General features: G+C 45.5%; 1 protein-coding gene across 6 annotated transcripts in view; it reads right to left on the bottom strand.

Annotated features, from left to right (window-relative positions):
• The window catches only part of TAOK3 (TAO kinase 3), a 77,052-nt gene that overhangs the window by 20,050 nt on the left and 38,309 nt on the right, over nucleotides 1-18,693 (bottom strand). For 5 of the 6 annotated variants that reach the window (XM_064392145.1, XM_064392146.1, XM_064392147.1 and 2 more), the window contains 8 exons: nucleotides 18,575-18,620; nucleotides 17,885-17,981; nucleotides 15,922-16,035; nucleotides 14,330-14,421; nucleotides 12,392-12,485; nucleotides 10,966-11,047; nucleotides 8,055-8,222; nucleotides 5,086-5,292 (listed from right to left, as the gene is read on the bottom strand). In XM_064392145.1, the coding sequence (XP_064248215.1) occupies nucleotides 5,086-5,292; nucleotides 8,055-8,222; nucleotides 10,966-11,047; nucleotides 12,392-12,485; nucleotides 14,330-14,421; nucleotides 15,922-16,035; nucleotides 17,885-17,981; nucleotides 18,575-18,620 (900 nt within the window). The remainder of the gene's footprint in view (nucleotides 1-5,085; nucleotides 5,293-8,054; nucleotides 8,223-10,965; nucleotides 11,048-12,391; nucleotides 12,486-14,329; nucleotides 14,422-15,921; nucleotides 16,036-17,884; nucleotides 17,982-18,574; nucleotides 18,621-18,693) is intronic. The other variant, XM_064392151.1, reaches the window with a different exon arrangement.

Genomic DNA, 18,693 nt, shown 5'->3' with positions numbered 1-18,693 from the left:
AAAGAACCAATTTCAAGGGGACAAAAATCTCAGCTGGTAAGAGAAATAAATCTATGAGTAGCCACATCTCCATCAGCCTTCCTCAGATGAGGTGACTGATGGCAAAGACAAACATCTCCCTACAAACCCAGAGAAATACAATTTTGCTGCTTTAAAATAAAATTCTTCTCCCAAAATCTTGCTAAGAGACTGCAGTCATAACTGTTGGCACAGATAAGGAAATTTTGTTTCCAGCTTCAGATGTGTGGGAAACAAAGACCCAAAATTGGCATCTCAGCTCATGGCACCCAATAAATAAAATCTGACTGAAGGCATCCCAGAAACTCACCAAGTTTGAGTCAGGGGACCTCTCAGCCCCAAATCTGCAATTCAAACCCTGATTTGTTTTTAAAGTAATGTATCTTCCATAAACACTTCATTTTCCCACCTGTTTTCTGTGGTTTTCTTGCAATATTTACCTTGAGGATGCAACTTGAGGCATGCTCAGCTCACAACTCACTCATTAAAATCCTTTACTTCAGGGCCAACAATCCAGAACCTTCAACTTCCTACTCAAGGAATAATTTGTTCTTCTGACTTATCATCCACATGAACAGCTTTCAGGTTGATCCAAACAAAGGGGGGGGATTTGGCTGGGACATTGCCAGGACAAAACCATCCTCAAATATTCCCACAGCATTATCTGGGCAGAGCTGGTGGAGCTTCCAGTGGTGCTCCCAGCTGGATCTGAAAGGCTGCTCCTGGTGAACTGCCTGAGCACAATGAGTTTGTGTCAAACCACGAGCTCAAAATCCAACACAGAGAGGATTTTGCTCGGAGTCCCATCCCAGTTCTACCACACACTGTCTTTTCATCCTTCTCCTCACTGAAAAAAAGGCCTTTAGCATCCAAATTCTGCCCAGCCCAAAGCTGGGATACCTCCACCTTCTCCTCAGGAGGAACACTCCCTTTCCCACTGGGGTTTTTTGCTATGCACACCAAATAAAACCTCCACAGACACAGGAGGAGTCAGTAACTGCTGCCAGTCTCCTAGACAAACAGGAAAGGCAATTTCCAAGCCCCACTAAGGACTTCCATGGAATGGCAGCAAACTCCTGCTTTCTAGGAATTTAAAGAGCAAGGAAAACAACAGTGTGGCACCATTTGTCTTAATATATTGCTTTAAGTACCTTGATAATCAACTGGGAGGTTTAAGCTCTCTCCATGCACAAAATTCCCCACAAATGCTGAAATTAATTGGAGCAGCAACAGGACATGTGCACAGGTTAATTTACAGGATCTGGGAAGTCACTCAAGTTGCAGCAGTTATTGTAAATGTACTTTATTATTGCACACATTGGGCAATAACTTGTGATGATCAAAGATCCTCCTTTCCATCTTCTTGTTATAAACCAGATCTTGATCACAAGTTTTCCCTGACATTTTACTGCCCAAGTTTCAGAAAGCACTGATGGTTTTAAGATTGAAGGAAGAAACAGCAACAGCTGAGTACTGCAGTTGAAAAAAACCAATATTGTACTGGCTTTCTGTTTAGATTAAAAGATTACAACACATTATTATAGTTTTGCAGAAATAAAATAATAAATTCATTGAGGACAATGAAATAATATTTCTGGGAAGCCACCTGTGCCCACACTGCCATTTACCAGCAGCTGAACAAAACAGGTGACAAAACATCTCTGATGCACCAGCTGATGCCTATACTCACTTTATTGTCTGACTTTGAGAGCCAAAAATCTTTATCCTTATTTTTTAGGGTGAAGTGACTGATATTTATCTGATTTTAAAATCCGGTTTATGTGTCTTTGAAGCAGAGTGTATTTGGAGTTTTACTCCCTGCCCCATTTTGTCATTTTTGGGGCTCTCAGGTACAATTGGGGTTGCATCAGAGCTGTCACTGACCCTTCAGCTCTCAACCTGTGCAGCTGAACAACTCCTGAAGGGAGATGGATGTGAGAATGTGTATCCATAGGCAAGATGCCCCTTGCATGGAGTAGCAGAGTTATTTAACTGTATTCAGAAGAGAGTTCTTACACTGGACATACTGAGATGTACATGGAGGAGCTCACCAACCTGCAAAAGGGCAAGGAAAACTTCCTCATCCAAGCCAGACATCTGAATTTCCTGAAAAGAACATGCTGGTGATTGAGGTGTCCTCCTGAGGGAGCAGGGTTTGATCCCAAGGATGGGCTTCCTTCTTTTTCCTCCCAGGAGTTCAGGACACAGCTATAAACTAAATAACACAAAAAGCTCCACATCCAGTTATGTCTTCTTATTATTTTCAGTATTTTATTCCTGTCTAGTGATTTTTCTTCCAGCCTAACAGGTGTACTCTGACAGGTGGGGTCACCTTTATTCTATGAAAACCATGGAGCTCTGCTGTGCTGTGGAAGGGGTTGTTTTCCACAGAGGATTCATCCCAAGTGCAGCCAACCCCAAGCACCTTGGCTGCCATGAACTAGCATAGCCAGTGACAATTAACCAGATCAGAACAGGTCATTCCACTTACCCTGTGACCACAAAACATTTTTGGAAGCTACAGCCAACTAGCAGCTGTTAAAAAAAAGAAAGAGAATGAGTTGTTTACAAGTGCTTTTAGTCCATCAGCCTCCTCCCCAAGCCTCTGCCTCAGGGTAGGTGACAGGACAGAAGCCAGGAGTGCTCCCCAGGTGCCTGAGGCTTCTTCCAGCCAAGCAGCACCCAGGGATGAGCTGCTCCTGCTCTCCATCCAGCCCAGCCTGGCTCTGCACACCAGGCAGCAGCTGGAAGCACTGAAGGCTGAGAACTGCACCTCACACCACCACAGACTCCTCCAGCCCACATTTCACCTGCATGTGACATTCTGGGGCTGCGGCCCAAAACACCAGAAGGCCTCTGACTTTTCAGAGCTCTAAGCCATAGAAAATATCAACACTCCAAGCCATTTTGCCTTCTTGGACTCTTTCCACAATCTGGAGGTTGTTCATTAACACATTAGTGGAATGCCACAATTTTATACAACAATTTGACTTCACCCATGTCAAAATCATCTCATATGTGACCCTACACCCACAAAATGCTGCTTATGTTCATCAGTATTTTGTTTTTAGCCTTTTAAGGCTGATTAAATACAAAATAAGAGCTTAAATTAAACCCCAGGTTCTTCCCATTGTGTTTGTGAGGGGCTCCAGAGTGACACCCAAAACTTAGCTTCATCTCAGTTTCCAGAAATGCAGTTAAAGCACAAACTGAAATCTTGGCAGAACAAAGAACTTTACCTTGAAAACAAAGTGGGATGTATGTGGATATAAACCCCCCCTGAAATGTCAAGTTGCAATTTTAGTCTCTTCACACATATTAATACACATGTGAAGCAGTTTTCCATTTAAAATTGCAATCCCCAAAGTAACAAAAAAATAAAAAAATAGTGTACCAAATTAAAACAATATATTTGCAGAGTGGAATATGTCCTGCTACACAGAGTCCAATCTGCTTTATGAATTACATACAGCAGAAGGGAACATTTTCCAATGGAGAAGGAATCTACTCCAAGGACCAGCAGTCCTAGCCAATCCTTAGCTGTTTTGTGAAGACCATCAGTGCAGACCTGGGCTTTCTGCTCCCAAAATTACCCTAAAACACCTGTGTTAAGTCATCTAGAGGTGATTTATTTCATAATACTTCAGTTATAAGTGTGCAAGACACTCTGGGTTTTTTCAAACCAAATAAAAACTTCCATGTGGTGTCCTGTTTGTGCATCCTACATACAAGTCTAGGAGGACTGAATTTACAGCATCAGAAATGCTGTATTTATACTTTACAAGTGTTATACAACCATTATAAAACACAGAATTAGTCTTAAAACAAGCAGGACTCTACTCCTTTCACAAATGCCATTTATGTCTGGTGGGAGCAGCTCATGTTTTGTTTTTGTCAAATATAACAACTCTGAGCAGTGATTGTAACCTATAAATTCTGTGAAAATCAGTCCCTCAAACTTCCAGTTTAATGCACAAGTAAATATGGGTATTTAACAACGTGAAATTAAGTTAACACACATTTTGAAAGCCTATACAAAATAAGAAAGAGCTCCAATCATAACCACCAGGACATCCATCAGTGGTGCTGCTCTTTTATTCAGGACAGTTCCAAGGGCTGGCATCTGGTACCTAAAACCTTATTTTCACCTTTCTGAATAAACAATCTTCTCTAAAGATGCTGTCAAGTGTCTTTAGGAAAGAAGCAAACTCCTAAAACCTTTGCAACTTCTCTGCCATTATCTTTAAATATGTAAGACCATGTTTTGTTGAAGACAAAATGTTTCAATAGTTCTTAATATTCAATGTCACAAACCCTGTACTTCAGGAGGAAAAAACTGCTTACAAATATTTAGTTAGTTACAACCAAGCCTTACTGTAACCTTACAAACAAGAAATTCATACTTTTCATGCTGCTGCGATGTTTTAGCTCCTCTGGCAAAAAGCAAATGTACACTTTGAAGTTCCTTGCAAATGAAACCAACACAACCAACCTACATTTTGCTGCCCACTAGCAAATGACACTGCTTAGGCCAAGCCAAAACTATTTTAGTCAGACAAACAGTGGAGATGAGATGCTGGCTTACAGCTAGACAACCTCAGCTCGAGATCCAGCCCTAGGAAAAGGAAAGGCATCAGATCACAGCATGCAGCAAAGCAGCAGGAGGGCATCCAGTGGGACCTGACCCCAAACGTACCTCGTGGGAAGGGTCCAAAGCCCTGCACACTTCCACTCCTCACAAGGGAAATCCGAGTGCAGGCAGGTTGGAATCACACACTGGGCCTGGCAGAGGGTTAGCTTGGCTGCCAGGACCAACACAGAGCACAGCACAGGCATTCCCAAGCAACCAAGCATGTCCCAAGCAGAGGAAGGGGTGCACATGCAGGGCTGGGCATGCGGGGAGCCTGGGGGACCCTGCCTAGGCACTGACAGCTCCTGGAGTAGCAACCTCTTTTCATGGGCAGAGGTTCTTTAGGTGCTTTTAAAGACAAAAACCCCACAGAACTTGACTCTGGCAAGCCCAGCAGCAGCTCCTGCTCTCAGCACAGAGCAGCAGGGCACACGTACCTTCTTGTGAACAACGGAGGAGGTGGAATTAATGGTGCTCTCGTCACTATGCATCATGACCAGCTCAGGGCTGCTCTCATCCAGGACCTCCTGCATGCTGCTCACACTGCTGCTCTGGCTGCCTGTGCTCACAGACATGCTGGGGATGGAATGGTTGCTGCCCAGACTGTCCATCTTCCTACTCAGGTTTGATCCATGCTCACTGTCCTATAAAACAAGGGGCATCAGTTACAGATCCTGCAGGAGATCTCCTGCCCAGCACGTGCCTGCAACGCCCAGAGTTTGTTTTAAAGGTGACTCTGCAGGCTTCAAGGGTCCTTGGGCATTATTTTGCCAACTGCACATCTCAAAGGGCTGTTTGGGTTCTGGAATGCTCCGTATCAGACAGGCAGCCCCTGCCTTTTTCCCTGCAATCTGATCACATCAGGTTTCAAGCCATTTTTTTTTCCACATATCCTTAAGTCTGGGCATGGCTCTTGGCTTGATAGGAGACACCCAGGAATACTGGATGGCTGGTGGAAGGAGCCTCATAATTAAGAGAAAATATCCAAGTTTGCACTAAAACAATGCTTCAAGTCAGGATCTGCTATAACACATTTCCTGACTCAGAAAATATCTAAGACAATGAATCTATTTATTATTTTATATATTCTACATGGTGTAGAGGTTTTAGCCTCCATGTCCCAAGCAGTCAGCAATTCCATTTTACCAAGCTAAAAACCCCTTGAATCTTGTATTTTCAGCCAAAATAAATGTGACTGAATAATCTTAGCAGCTGACTCAGATGAGCCTGCACTATTATAGGGGTTAAAACTTGGATATACATAAATAAAGATTCCTCATACAAGAGGTATTTTTGATTCTACAGCCAAGTATCAGGAGTTAGCAGCCTTTTTTCTTCTTCCATACCCACGGCAGTACAGTAATGCCAGAGTATGCACTTAGTCTGGACTGATTGAGAGAATTTATGGAGTCCTTTGTAATTAACTAGTGGCACCAAAGAGGCTCGTAAGGAGCTCACAGTGAGGACAGAACTCCGAACATCCTTCAGCTCCTGGGGTGAAGCAGCCTTGACTCACTAAAAGGAGCAGCCTGCTGCTGCATCCAGTTTTCCCTGGCCTCTGAAGGGAGCTTGGGGAGAATTCCATTACAAATCAATTAACAGGGAACTCATTTTGTTGGAGACCGACAGAAAGATAAAATTGAGACTTGACAGATTTGTCTTTGATTGTGTGATTATTTTTGAAGCAATCAGCAGATCATTCAGAGCCTGTGTGAGAGCACTTAAAATCCAGAATAATACTATTTTACAGAGAACATAGGCACAGGGGAATGAAAATATTTTCAGGATGCTTATGTAGAGTTGCAGAAGAAATCACATAATGAAGGATCTGAGGCTGTGTCACTAATGAATGTTTATGCAGGAAGGACAGAGATGAGATTGCATATGCAACCTTAGCACTGCCTTCCTGACTTCAACTTTCACCTTCTTGGGAGGGCTCTGAGGAAAGCATTAGTAATATCTTGCATGTTAAAGATTTTTAAGGCTCATCTTCCACCTCAGAAAGCCCAAGGTAGAAGAAGGAAGTGCCTGGTGGCATTTCCAGTGGGGCAGGTTGTGTCCCCAGCCCAGCAGGAACTGCAGCACGTGCTGGGGCTGCTCTCCCTGCCCAGTTAGTGACACACACGAGCAGTGACACCTCCTGTGCTGGGACAGGGCTCAGGGGTCAGTGCAGGGCATGCTGTGCACATGCAGAGTGTCAGCTGCATCCCTGCCCTCCCTGCAGACACAGCAGCTCCTCCCTGCTCTCCTCAGAGTGGGGACAGGAGGAACAGAAGACACACCTTGGAGCCAAACACCACCACGTGTTTGCTGTTGAGCTGCAAGTGCTCAACAGCCAAGTGGGAAAGCATTCCCTGGCACTCTGCTGACAGCTTGTCACTTGTGGGGAGACAAACTGGGAGGTTTCAGGGCACAGGTCTGACAATCCCCCAGTCCCAGCTAAGCTCCAGCTCTGGAAGCTGGAGGGGACCTTCAATCACAGAAATTGCTGCTCTTGCTCCTTTGGGGCAGCTTCCCAAAGTGCCAATCCCTCCTCCTGCAGCTCCACGTGCCATTTCTTCAACCAGTTTAGCTTTCAAAGAGCATTTGACACCCCCAAACCTCAAACCCAAGCCCCTGAAGATCCTCTGAGCTTGGGCACCTTGCTGTGTGTTACTGGCTCACTCCACTGGAGCAAAGGAACACAGACATCGATTTGTCTGCCAGTGCTTTTCATTGAGAAGCAGTCATGGATTTATTTATGCATTGTGCCTGCACCAAGTGACATTAATTTCCATCTAAGCTCATCAATTGAAAAATGACTGGTTTCCTTCTCTCAGCCACAGTTAGGGTCAATTATCATACATTTATTAAGTGGGTTGTTTATTACAAGATTTAAACTAAAGCTGCATTTTAGGTCTTTAACCTTTTTCTTCCTTAACATTAAAGAATTTTTAAAAAATAAGTCTTTCTAATTCAGTGATTTGCTTCTCAGCTCATGAGAGGCCAATTACGTTACTGTAAAGTTATGGTAATTGAAAAAATATTAACATTAATGGAGTTGTTTTGACTGTGCAGATGAGAAAGAAAAGCTTGGGCTGTCAAAGACCCTCCTCCACACAGGCTGGGAGCCACTTCTCACAGAGAACCTCCCTCAGAATGAGTTTCTTCCCTAAGGCTTCCAGAAGAAAGGGCAGCACTGGAAATAATCCAAAGTTCCACATGTACAGTAATTGGCAGCTTTAACACTGAGCAAGGACTACTTTCACTCATTATCCTCTCCTGTCTCTCTGCTGATCCAGATGAGATTCCAACAACATTCCTCACCTAGGCTGCTCTTGTTCTGCCACCCTAAGGACAGGAACACCTCCCTGGCCCTGAAATGACTTGTAACAGTGTGAATGGGGTGACAAACCATCTCCAGTACCTCCTCCTCCTCCTGGGACTCGTTCAGGGGGCCATTCCGTGTCTCCTGGAAGAGGATTTTCTTCATTTTCCGGTACTGCAGGTTGTCCAGCTCCCTCACTGCATCCTTGGTCCTCTGGATCAGGTCTAGGAGCACCCTGGGCGGCCGCTCCCGGCGGACAAAATCGTGCTGGGTTAAAGGAGACAGACAGAACAGCTCACTGCACACTCTGGGGTTCAACTGGACAGTGGGGACTTGTTAAAGGAGACAGAACACCTCACTGCACACTCTGGGGTTCAACTGGGACAGTGGGGACTTGTTAAAGGAGATAGAACAGCTCACTGCACACTCTGGGGTTCAACTGGGACAGTGGGGACTTGTTAAAGGAGACAGAACACCTCACTGCACACTCTGGGGTTCAACTGGACAGTGGGGACTTGTTAAAGGAGACAGAACACCTCACTGCACACTCTGGGGTTCAACTGGACAGTGGGGACTTGTTAAAGGAGACAGAACACCTCACTGCACACTCTGGGGTTCAACTGGACAGTGGGGACTTGTTAAAGGAGACAGAACACCTCACTGCACACTCTGGGGTTCAACTGGGACAGTGGGGACTTGTCAGACCCCTGAAGTGACAGCCCCCATTCTTGCAATTTATCTGTTCATATTCAGTAACTGGCAATAGCCTTTCTCAAAGGCTCCACACACACTGAGCTCTCCAGGCTACACAGATGATTTGTCCCTTCCTGAGTGGGTTCACTCAAGACACACAAGGTGACACTTCAAACTTTGCAGGCACAGGAATGAACAAAATGCATCCAGAACAAACAAGAATCAACCTGCAAAGATTTATCCTGCACCCATTATTCCAATTCACATATAAAGCCAGCAAAGAGACCACAATTTATTTATACCTAAAGCTTTTGTAGCCAGAGTTGAAATCAAATCAGGCTCTTGCCGACTCCTGCACAGGTTTTAAATGCAGGCTTAATAAATTCTTTAATGGTATTTAGGAACATGATTAAAGCCTCTTCTCTGATTTACCAGATACATTCTCCTGCACTGTACAGCTGGCAGTGGATATAAAAGTCTCCAGCTTTCCCATTTAACCCTGGCTAAAGCAGACACCCTGAGTGAACACTTGCCAATACTTTTATGGGATCCCTACAGCTGGGTGTGCTGCTTCCCAAGGGGGATGGCTTTAGGGCACAAACATCCTCTGCATGCTTGTAGAAAAACAGTGAAAACGGAAAAATTTGCGATGGAAAAAAAAAATTATTCTCTGCTGCACATTGCAAATGCCACAAGGGGCTTCTGATAGAGCCTCAAGAGCTGGACCCAGCTGAAGGAAATTCTCAGGAGGTCACCTCTGCCTGCTCAGCCTCCAGGCTCTTCTGTGGGCTCACTCAGGACTGAACTCATCCCTGGAGCTGCAGTGAGCAGCTCATGGAGCCCCAGCCCACCCTAAACCAGGAGCCTTCAACAAAAGAGCTGAAAGGATGAGCTAATCATCTTTTAATGATTTGTAAATAAACAAGGAAAGCATCATGCCACAAGCTGATTTCTCGTTTTTAATTGAATTCAAACTGTTGTGCATTTGAGTTTTGCTACTGGGGACAGCCAGTCATTTCAGTACCCAATTTTGCTTGTAGTGATGGTGTTTATTTTTGAATCAGAGCTAAAAGTTCTTAACATCATTTCACACAGAAACAAAATGAATAATTTCTGCTCCTCAATGCAGATAACCACCATTTATTTCTCTGTGAACACTAACAATCTGCAGCTTATTTATGATTAGGAAAAAAAGGAACCCATTTTTATCTCACTGTAGATCATTTTTAGAAAGCAGCAAAGCATTTGGAGCCATGATCCTGAACCTAAATCTATTCTATGTGTGCACTGAAATATTAAAATGAGACCATGTGAAAAGTGTAGGGCAGACATAAATATAAATAAAATATAAATATAAAATATGGAATATACAGGATTTCACACTCAGATCTCAGCTCTAATTGTTTGTACAGACTCCAACCTAAGGTACTCCTGAAATGACATCCTTCAATGAACTCAGCCTGTTCCTAGAGAGCAGCAAGGCTGCCAATCCCCAGGAATGAATCATTCCAAAACTCACAACATAAACCTATTAGCTGGTCAGGGTGCTACAAGCAGAACCAGGGAACAAAACACTGATTATTTGCCACAGCACAAATATACCACAAGAAATAAAAAAAACACACCAGGTGCCAAAGGGAGCACAAACAGCTCCTTCATCATTTACCTGGAGAGGTCATTGGCAGCCAGAGGGAGAGCAGGGCTAATAATCAACGTTAAAGAAAGGCAACACCTAAAAGCCAAAGCCTGATGGAAATGGGGCTGGACAGGATTTCACATCCCCCTACCTTCTAATGGAAGGCTGCTCCTGGATTTCCCAAAGCAAAGCCCCTTGGAGCTGTAAGCAGTTCCTCTACTTCCCAGGTAAACTCAACCCAAACGACTTCAGCTGGAGCTGATTCATGATTCACTGACAAAACCTTGGCAAACTCTGCACACATCACTCAGGTCCCCCTCCTACAGGCTCCTGGCAATTAGGGACCTGTAAAAACCCCTTCCAAAATGATCCAGCTATTTCCAAAACGAGTTTAATTAATTGGGTTCAGTACAGAAACCATTAAAAGGATTTAAACAACTTTTGGGTCTGGTGGTTTCATTAGGGGAGGAAGTCAGCCTTGGCCTATCCCCTTAATGCTATTTTTAACTGCTAAGTGTGATGCATGAATGGAGGGGGAAAGAAAACAACAACAACAACAACAAAAAAAACAACCAAAGAGTGGATTTTTGTAATGGCAAATATTTGTTCACCATGTTTACAATTATTTTGGTAGACAAACAGCTTTCCCCCCAGATTTCTGGAAAGGATTTGATAAATTACCCGTAACAAATCTGTTGATGATGGCCTTTCCTGAGGTATTTTCTGTAAGCAGTAATCAACAAATCCCCTAAAGGAGTCTGACCTGCAAAATCAAAAAATGAAAACAAAAATGAAAAAATCTAAATTAAAAAAAGAAGCTCAGGGTCTGGTATATATTCAAACTTATCAGTGCAAAGCAAAAGAAAAGTGTTGACTAATTTGTTCTTAAGTTCTAAGGCAGAGGAACTAACTGGGTTTTCCAAATTCCAGGCTGATCTCATCAATTCTTTCCCAATTAAAGGTTGTTGAAACAATATAGACACACAACTATCCCCAAGCACAAACTGGAAACCAGGTGAGAACTACATCTAGCAGTCACTATTTTTGATTTTACTTCAACTGCTTAAAACCAAAGGACAGTGGAATTATTGGGAACTCCAGAAATGCTCTCACTGATCTCTGGGAGGTTACAGAGGGAACTCTGCCTCAATGCTCAGTTCAACACTTGAGGCTTTATTTGAGGTTTGATCCCAGCTGGAAAGAAGGAAATGATTTTTCTGGTGCCACTGGACTCACAAGGAGCACAAAAGGCACCTTGGTGACTCCAGGAGAGCCAACAGGACACTGTAAACAAGTGCTTGCCATCCAGAGCACTGATGTGGTGCTGTGTTTATCCACAGCTGTCTCTGCTCTGCACTGCAAATCCTCCACAGAACATGGGGACCACACTGCAGGCAGCAGAGCAAGTCCTGGAACCTTGAAAAATGGGCAAAACAGAGGGTGAAATGAGGAAACTGGAGTGGTCTTGATACAATGATCAGCAATTAAACAGTTGTGCTGCTCAAATGCCCAGCAGAGAAATGGGGGAACTCCACACCACACCAGGAGCTTTTGTTTCAAGCCTTCTGCAGACTCTGCCAAGCATCACCCAACAGCAACATCCCAATCCTGGGAACTGGGAACCCTCAGAACAACAAAGTGTTCCTGTAGCCAAGCTCAGACTCTGGAACAAGCCTGGAGCACAGGGAGCATTCACTGGCCACAGAGCTCTGAGGGCTTTTGGAGTCCTCCACTGACAAAAATACCCAATTACTTCCACACTCTCCTCCCTTTCTCCACATTTCAGCTGCACAGCAATACCTACAACTCTTCTGCCAACAGGGATCTTTGGGAGCTGGAAACTTTGCTGATGCTCAGCCATGGCTGGTTTAACACATCTGAGAGTATTTTAATTCCTACAGCAGCTACACCCCAGAATTAACACCTCCACACTTTCAGATTGTAGAACAGCCAGAGTGACAGAAGTTCAAAATTGAGCTAACATACACAGGATTTGAGAACACACACTGCAGCCACCAGTGTTCCTTGTCAGGCTTGAACTGTGCAGTGTCACAGGGCATTTTCAGGGAAATAAACAACAAAAATCAGCTGTTAATGGTTCTCTTACCATTCACTTGATTGTAACCTAGGGGAATCGTTCTGGGCTATGTGATATAAGGCACTCATTGCATTCATGTTGAAAAGTGGAGGCTTCCTTTCAGCTGGGAAGAGAAAAGAACAGAAAGGTGTGATAAGGCTGTCTGCAAAGAAAAGAGAAATGCATGGAAGCATGAGCAGGGTATCAGTGCTAAATCAATACCCAGTGCTGCTGTCATCACACTTAGGCCAATTATTTTAATATTCCAGGTGAGACCAGCACACCCACTCAAGGAAAGCTGCTGTTCACTTGGAAAGGGATGACAAAATCCAAAGAGAGCAGGATACAAATTATAAGGAAGAGTTTGCAGTAAATTTTACTGTAACTGCAACATCTCACACCTGATCTGCTGTGGCAAAATCAGCTGAAACTGAGCAAAACTAATCCCAGGCACAGTTCAGGGCCAGGAAATGCTGTATGAGTCCCCACAGATGTTTGATGCACTGCTGGAACATGTGCATTACAGGAAAAGTGGCTGCCTGCCTCATTTGTCACTGCAAGTGGGACAGGTTACCCAATTCACCTGCCAGATGTGCCATGAACTCCCTCTCACTGAAATCCTTCCAGTCCTTGCACCCAGAGGGCACCTGGCCAGCAGCCCCTGGCCTCTCAGGAGGGCAGAGCCCACAGTTCTGGGGGAGGATGGCTCTCCTCAAGGTCAGGGGTGCCAGGATTTCTCAGTTCTTTCAGGCCAGAGCCTTTGCCATGCAGGCAAAGCACCACATCTGCTTTTCCTTAACCACTACTCACTTCAGCTACACCAGGAATTAAGACATCAGCATTCAAAGAAAGCTCAACAAGAGAGCTCCTCCCACTGCTGCCTGACCTCGTGTTCACACAGAGAATCAAGCGAAGTTCGAAGTTTAAAAAAGTTTAATGCTTCTCAAAAGGGTATTTTTAAGGGAAGCAAATCCATCATCTTTGAGGTTCCTGAGTAAAAAGCTCTGCAGAAATTCTGGTACCAAGACTGTGTCTACAGAGGGTTGCACAGTCTCTCCTGCTGCTGTGATTTACTCCTTGGGAGGCTGTGACACACCTGAACTCCACACAAACAAAAATCATTGGCCATGCACAACAACAGAAGCCTAAAACTTCCAATTCTGTCATTCTTTATGTCAAAATACAGACTGTGTCAGCATGCTGCACATGAAATACAGCTGTGTTAGTTACTGGTTATCTACACCATCTCAATTCTGAACACAACACTTCTTCTGCACATCTTTGTTATCTCACACATTTCTGCTGATTAAACATTCACCAATGACATTCTCAGTGAACTCACCCACACAATAAGTTACTGATGTATTGCTGTTAAATAGAATCCATATCAAGACTGATTTTTGAAAATAATCTACTCAGCACATGCAGTGTCAATATTCAAACTTAAACACACGCTCAGAGTCTGCTCTGTGTACCTGCCATCACATCCACCTCTGCTCCAGGCTCTGGGGATGTGTATCATTTGCCCTCTGAGGTGCAAACCCTTTTCTCCTCTTCCCATAAAGAACCTGTCCACGATGATTCATGGCACAAACTTTTCAGCTGAGATTGAAGATTTTTGTTTCAGAGAGCAGGGAAGTAAGAAGAATTGAAAATTAAATGTAGGTCCCTTCTGACACACAATCCTTAGGACACCAGTTCCCTTGGCACAACAGCTGGGACAACTTTCTCCGAGTGCAGCTTGGAAAACACACGTGACAAACCATGGTTTCCTCTCACTCAAGAGCAAAATGCTCTGGCTCTCCAGGGAATAACTAAGCACACCAGACCAACATGAAAACTATCAAAGTGCTCCAAGTCAGGCATTTTAAAGGGGAGAATTGATGAGGAATAAGGATTTTCCCTTTTTGCAGGAGCTCCTAACACACTGCAGAGCTGATTACCCACCCCAGCTGTGTGCTCACTCACCTAACTCGATGCAGGTGATCCCCAGGGACCAAACATCCACCTTGCCATCGTACTGCCCCTCGTCCATCGCAAGGATCACCTCTGGTGCCATCCTGCCAAGCACAGAGCAAAGGCTGCGTCAGGGGACACGCAGGGACACCCCAGGCACCCCAGCTGAGCTGGCTCCAGAGCCTTGAGCAGAGCCACAGGGCTGGACAGACAGCAGGGAGCTGAGGAGCAGTGTGCTGGAGTGGAACAAGCACTGACCACAGCAGCAACTTCTCACAGGAGCGGGGAGAAGCAAAAGAGGAAAGGGGGGAGAAAAAAGAGGAAGGGAGGGGAAGTGAAAGAGGAAAGAGGGGAGAAAAGAACAGGAAAGGGGGAGAGAAAAATAAGGGGAAAAGAGGAGAGAAAATAAGGGGAAAAGAGGAGAGAAAATAAGGGGAAAAGAGGAGAGAAAATAAGGGGAAAAGAGGAGAGAAAATAAGGGGAAAAGATGAGAGAAAATAAGGGGAAAAGATGAGAGAAAATAAGGGGAAAAGATGAGAGAAAATAAGGGGAAAAGATGAGAGAAAATAAGGGGAAAAGAGGAGAGAAAATAAGGGGAAAAGAGGAGAGAAAATAAGGGGAAAAGAGGAGAGAAAAAGAGAAAGGGGGGAATAAGCATAAGAGGAAGGGGGAGAAAAAAGAGGGAAAGGGGGAAAAAGCAAAAGAGGAAAGGGGGGAGAAAAGAAGGGGAAAAGGGAAAGGGGGAAAGGAAAGAGAAAAGAAGGGGGAAAAGGGGGAAGAAAAGAAAGGGAAAGGCAGGGAGAAAAAGGATTAACCCAATCATCTTCCTGTTAGCAGAATACACTGGCACATGGGAGACCCCCCTATTTCCAAAGGCATTGCAGCTGCAGGCTGACAGCAAGGGCTGGGAGAGCCCTAGAGGCACCCCTGGCACCCTCCCCCAGGCTGCTCCTTGGCACACCAGGAGCATTCCCAGCAGACAAATGCAGCCTGGGGGTGCAGCTGTGAATGGAACAGGGAAACTGGGAACAGTGGTGGTCCAGGATAAAGGGATGAAGTGGGGACAGAGAAGTAGCAGGCCCAGCCTGCAGAAATCCAGCCTGTTAAATTGTGTTCTTCCAAAAAAAGGCTTCCTGCCAAACGGCCTCATTCCAAGGCTGGGCCATGGTGACCTCCCAGCACTGCCTGGGGCCTCTGCCACAAAACCAGTGGAGCGTGGAGCTGTGCTGGTCCTCAGTGCTGGGAATGCCAAGGAACTCAGGTGACCCTTCAGCAATTCCTTCAAAACAGGACTGGAGTAGCTGTGTGACTTCCAGTCAGAGTGACAGGATCCCCTTTCTCCACGAGTGCCTCAGTCCCATCACTGAGGTATTTTTAAGCCAATGGCACTACAAGAGTGGAGCCATCTCCAAGCACTGCACAGCCCAAACCTCTTCTTACAGACCCTGAGCAAGGACAGACTTCCTGAAACCTGGACACAGGGATGTCAGGAAAACTGCTTGGCCAATGAAGATTTTATCCAGGTATTGTTATTGAATTGTGAAGCACTGGAAAGGGAAGAGAGCAGTTCTACAAAGGACTAAAGCACTGCAGGCTTCACTCACCAGTAAGGCGTTCCCACAAAAGAGTTGGCAGGGGAGACTATAGATGCAGACCCAAAATCAGCGAGTTTCACTTGACCTGGTTCTGTTAGAAGAATATTTCCAGCTTTAATATCCCTTTAAGAGAGGAAAAAAAAAGAGGAAAAAGAAGTAATTCAGCATGATGCGAACTCTGGTGAGATGCTTTTGTCTGCAATTTGTAATGCTGGGACAGAGACACAGAGAGGAATTCACTGGCAGTGTTTCACAGCAAGCCCAGAGTAACCTCCACCCCCCCATCCCCTGGGCAGCACTGCTTCAAAAGCAATACTATGGAATATTTAATTCACAAGTGCTACATCCTGACACTGCTGCTGCAGGACAAGTGCTGAAGTCTTGTGTGTGCAAGAATGAACACCTCAGAAGTACAAAAGAGACAGCACAGGCTGTCCCCTCTGCTGTCACCTCCCCTGTCCAACAGCCAAAGGCATGGAGCACCTCTCCCACAAGGAAAGGCAGAGAGAACTGGAATTGTTCAGCCTGGAAAACAGAAGGCTTCAGGGTGACCTAATTGTGACCTTCCAATACCTGAAGGGAGCCTACAAGAAAGATGGAGAGGAATTTATTCCCTATTTACAAGGGATGGAGGGACAGAACACAAGGAATGGCTTCCCACTGACAGAGAGCAGGTTAGATGGAAAATTAGGAAGGAATTCTTCCCTGTAAGGGTGATGAGGCCCTGGCAAAGGTGCCCAGAGCAGCTGGGGCTGCCCCTGGATCCCTGGCAGTGCCCAAGGCCAGGCTGGACAGGGCTTGGAGCCACCAGGGACAGTGAAAGGTGTCCCTGCCCATGGCAGGGGTGGCACTGGATGAACTTTAAAGCCCCTTCCAAACCAAACCATGCTGTGATTCCACACCACAGCTCAACAGCCACATCAGCTATCAGCAACACATCTGCCAGCCTTGTGCCTGCGATTAAATAACAAAAAACCCAAGAATTCCCTCTTTTTGCACCCCCGGCGCCACCGGCCGCGCGGGGGCTGCAGTGCCGCTCCCTCGCCGCCAGGTGGCGGCCCCGCGCCAGGTCCCGCTCCCAAACCGGGACCCCAAACCCAAAATTGAGTCCCCAACCCCAAAACCGCGTCCCCAACCCCCAAATCCTGCCCCTTCTCCCTCAGCCTCGCCGTTCCCACCGGCAGAGGAAGCTCTGGCCGGGGCTGTGCCTGCAGCAGGGTGCTGCTCGCCGCCCAGGCAGGGCTGCCCCCCTCGCCTGTCCCTTTCTGCACAGCTGCCACCAAAGCGGGGATGTGTCGCTGCTCCTCATCTCTGGGTGTGCAGATTGGCCTCCCCACCTCAGCAGGGAACAGCTGGAATACCCTTTGTACTGTTTGGATGAAATCCAGGTCACAGAAGCACGGGATAGCTGGGGTTGGAAGGGACCTCTGGAGATCACCCAGAGCAACCCCCCGGAGCAGGTGACACAGGAACGTGGCCAGGGGGGATTGGAATGGCACCAGAGAGGGAAAATCCACCCCCTCCCTGGGCAGCTGTTCCGGGACTCTGCCACCTTCCATGGAAAAGTGCTTGGATTTCTCCTCAGGTAGTTTTATCCTTGACTTACACTTCCATCACCTAATTGTGATTCCATCATACCTCTTGTGGCCTCCCTGCTACCAAAAACCAGGCCGTGCAAAACCAATACAGTTTTAGTTATTCACATGTAAATATGAAAAGATATCTAGTCTTAGACATAGTCTAGCTCAGTGAACTCCTATTTATTTGGCACATTTAGGGTGATATTCTTCTATTAGTGTTCAGTGCAATATTCTTGTGTAGCCTTTGTTAGCAGGGTCTGCACAGAACAATTGCCAACAAGGCAGAAAAAATGCTGGCAGAATAACTTTTTCCAAGGGTGGTAGAATAAGTTTCCAAGCAGCTTTGAGACTCCAGGGAGCAGCAGATGGAAGGGCAGCAGCTCCAGCCTCACCTGTGGATCCTACAGTGAGAGTGCAGGTAGGCCAGCCCCTGCAAGGCACCGTGGGTGATGGCAGCAATCTCCACCTCCTGGAGTGGCTTCTTGTGAACTATGGGGAAAACAAAGAAAGTAAAACAAACCAGAAGAAAATAAATGGGATATTTTCCTGAGAAAGTGTTTTTTCAAAGAAAGGAATCCTACCAGTCTGCTACTAAGAGAAATTAGGGAAGAATTCTTCCCTGAGAGGGTTTTAAGGTCCCTCCCAACCCAAACTGTGATCTTGGCCCCCCAAGGAACACTGATTTTTGTAAACTTTGGTTTGACTCCCTGTTTTGACTTAGATTCTCCTATTTCTCTGCAGGTGCTGTTCCACTGTTGAGGTGACATCAACTTCCTCTTCCAAAACCCATCTAATTATTCCTGCACACTGCAAGGCAGGGACAAAGGTGATCTCTGCAGGATTTTATTATGGATATCCCAAAACCAGGTAGCCTAAAGAGGCACAGATTACAGGAACATACCTGTACACATTTACACCTTCATTTGACAAAATTAAAATGTGCATGACAACTATCTATAGCCCTGGGAAAGCCTAGAGAATGGAGCAGGACAGAGCACCTGTAATATCTGCAAAACTTCACTCCCATCAAAGTCAGGTGGGGGGCACTGGCAAAAAGAAAATCCAAGATATATCAAACTTACCTTCTAACAAATCAGAAGCTGATCCTAAACAGTACTCCATAACCAACTGCAAAAAAAGAGAACATCATGTCTTCAAGTATCTCTGGAAGCACTTTGAAATTAGGAAACATCTTTACATT

This window comes from Passer domesticus, chromosome 17 (genome assembly GCF_036417665.1).
Source record: "Passer domesticus isolate bPasDom1 chromosome 17, bPasDom1.hap1, whole genome shotgun sequence".
In the NCBI taxonomy this organism is placed as follows: Eukaryota; Metazoa; Chordata; class Aves; order Passeriformes; family Passeridae; genus Passer; species Passer domesticus.
This window is presented reverse-complemented; position numbering and strand designations above follow the sequence as displayed.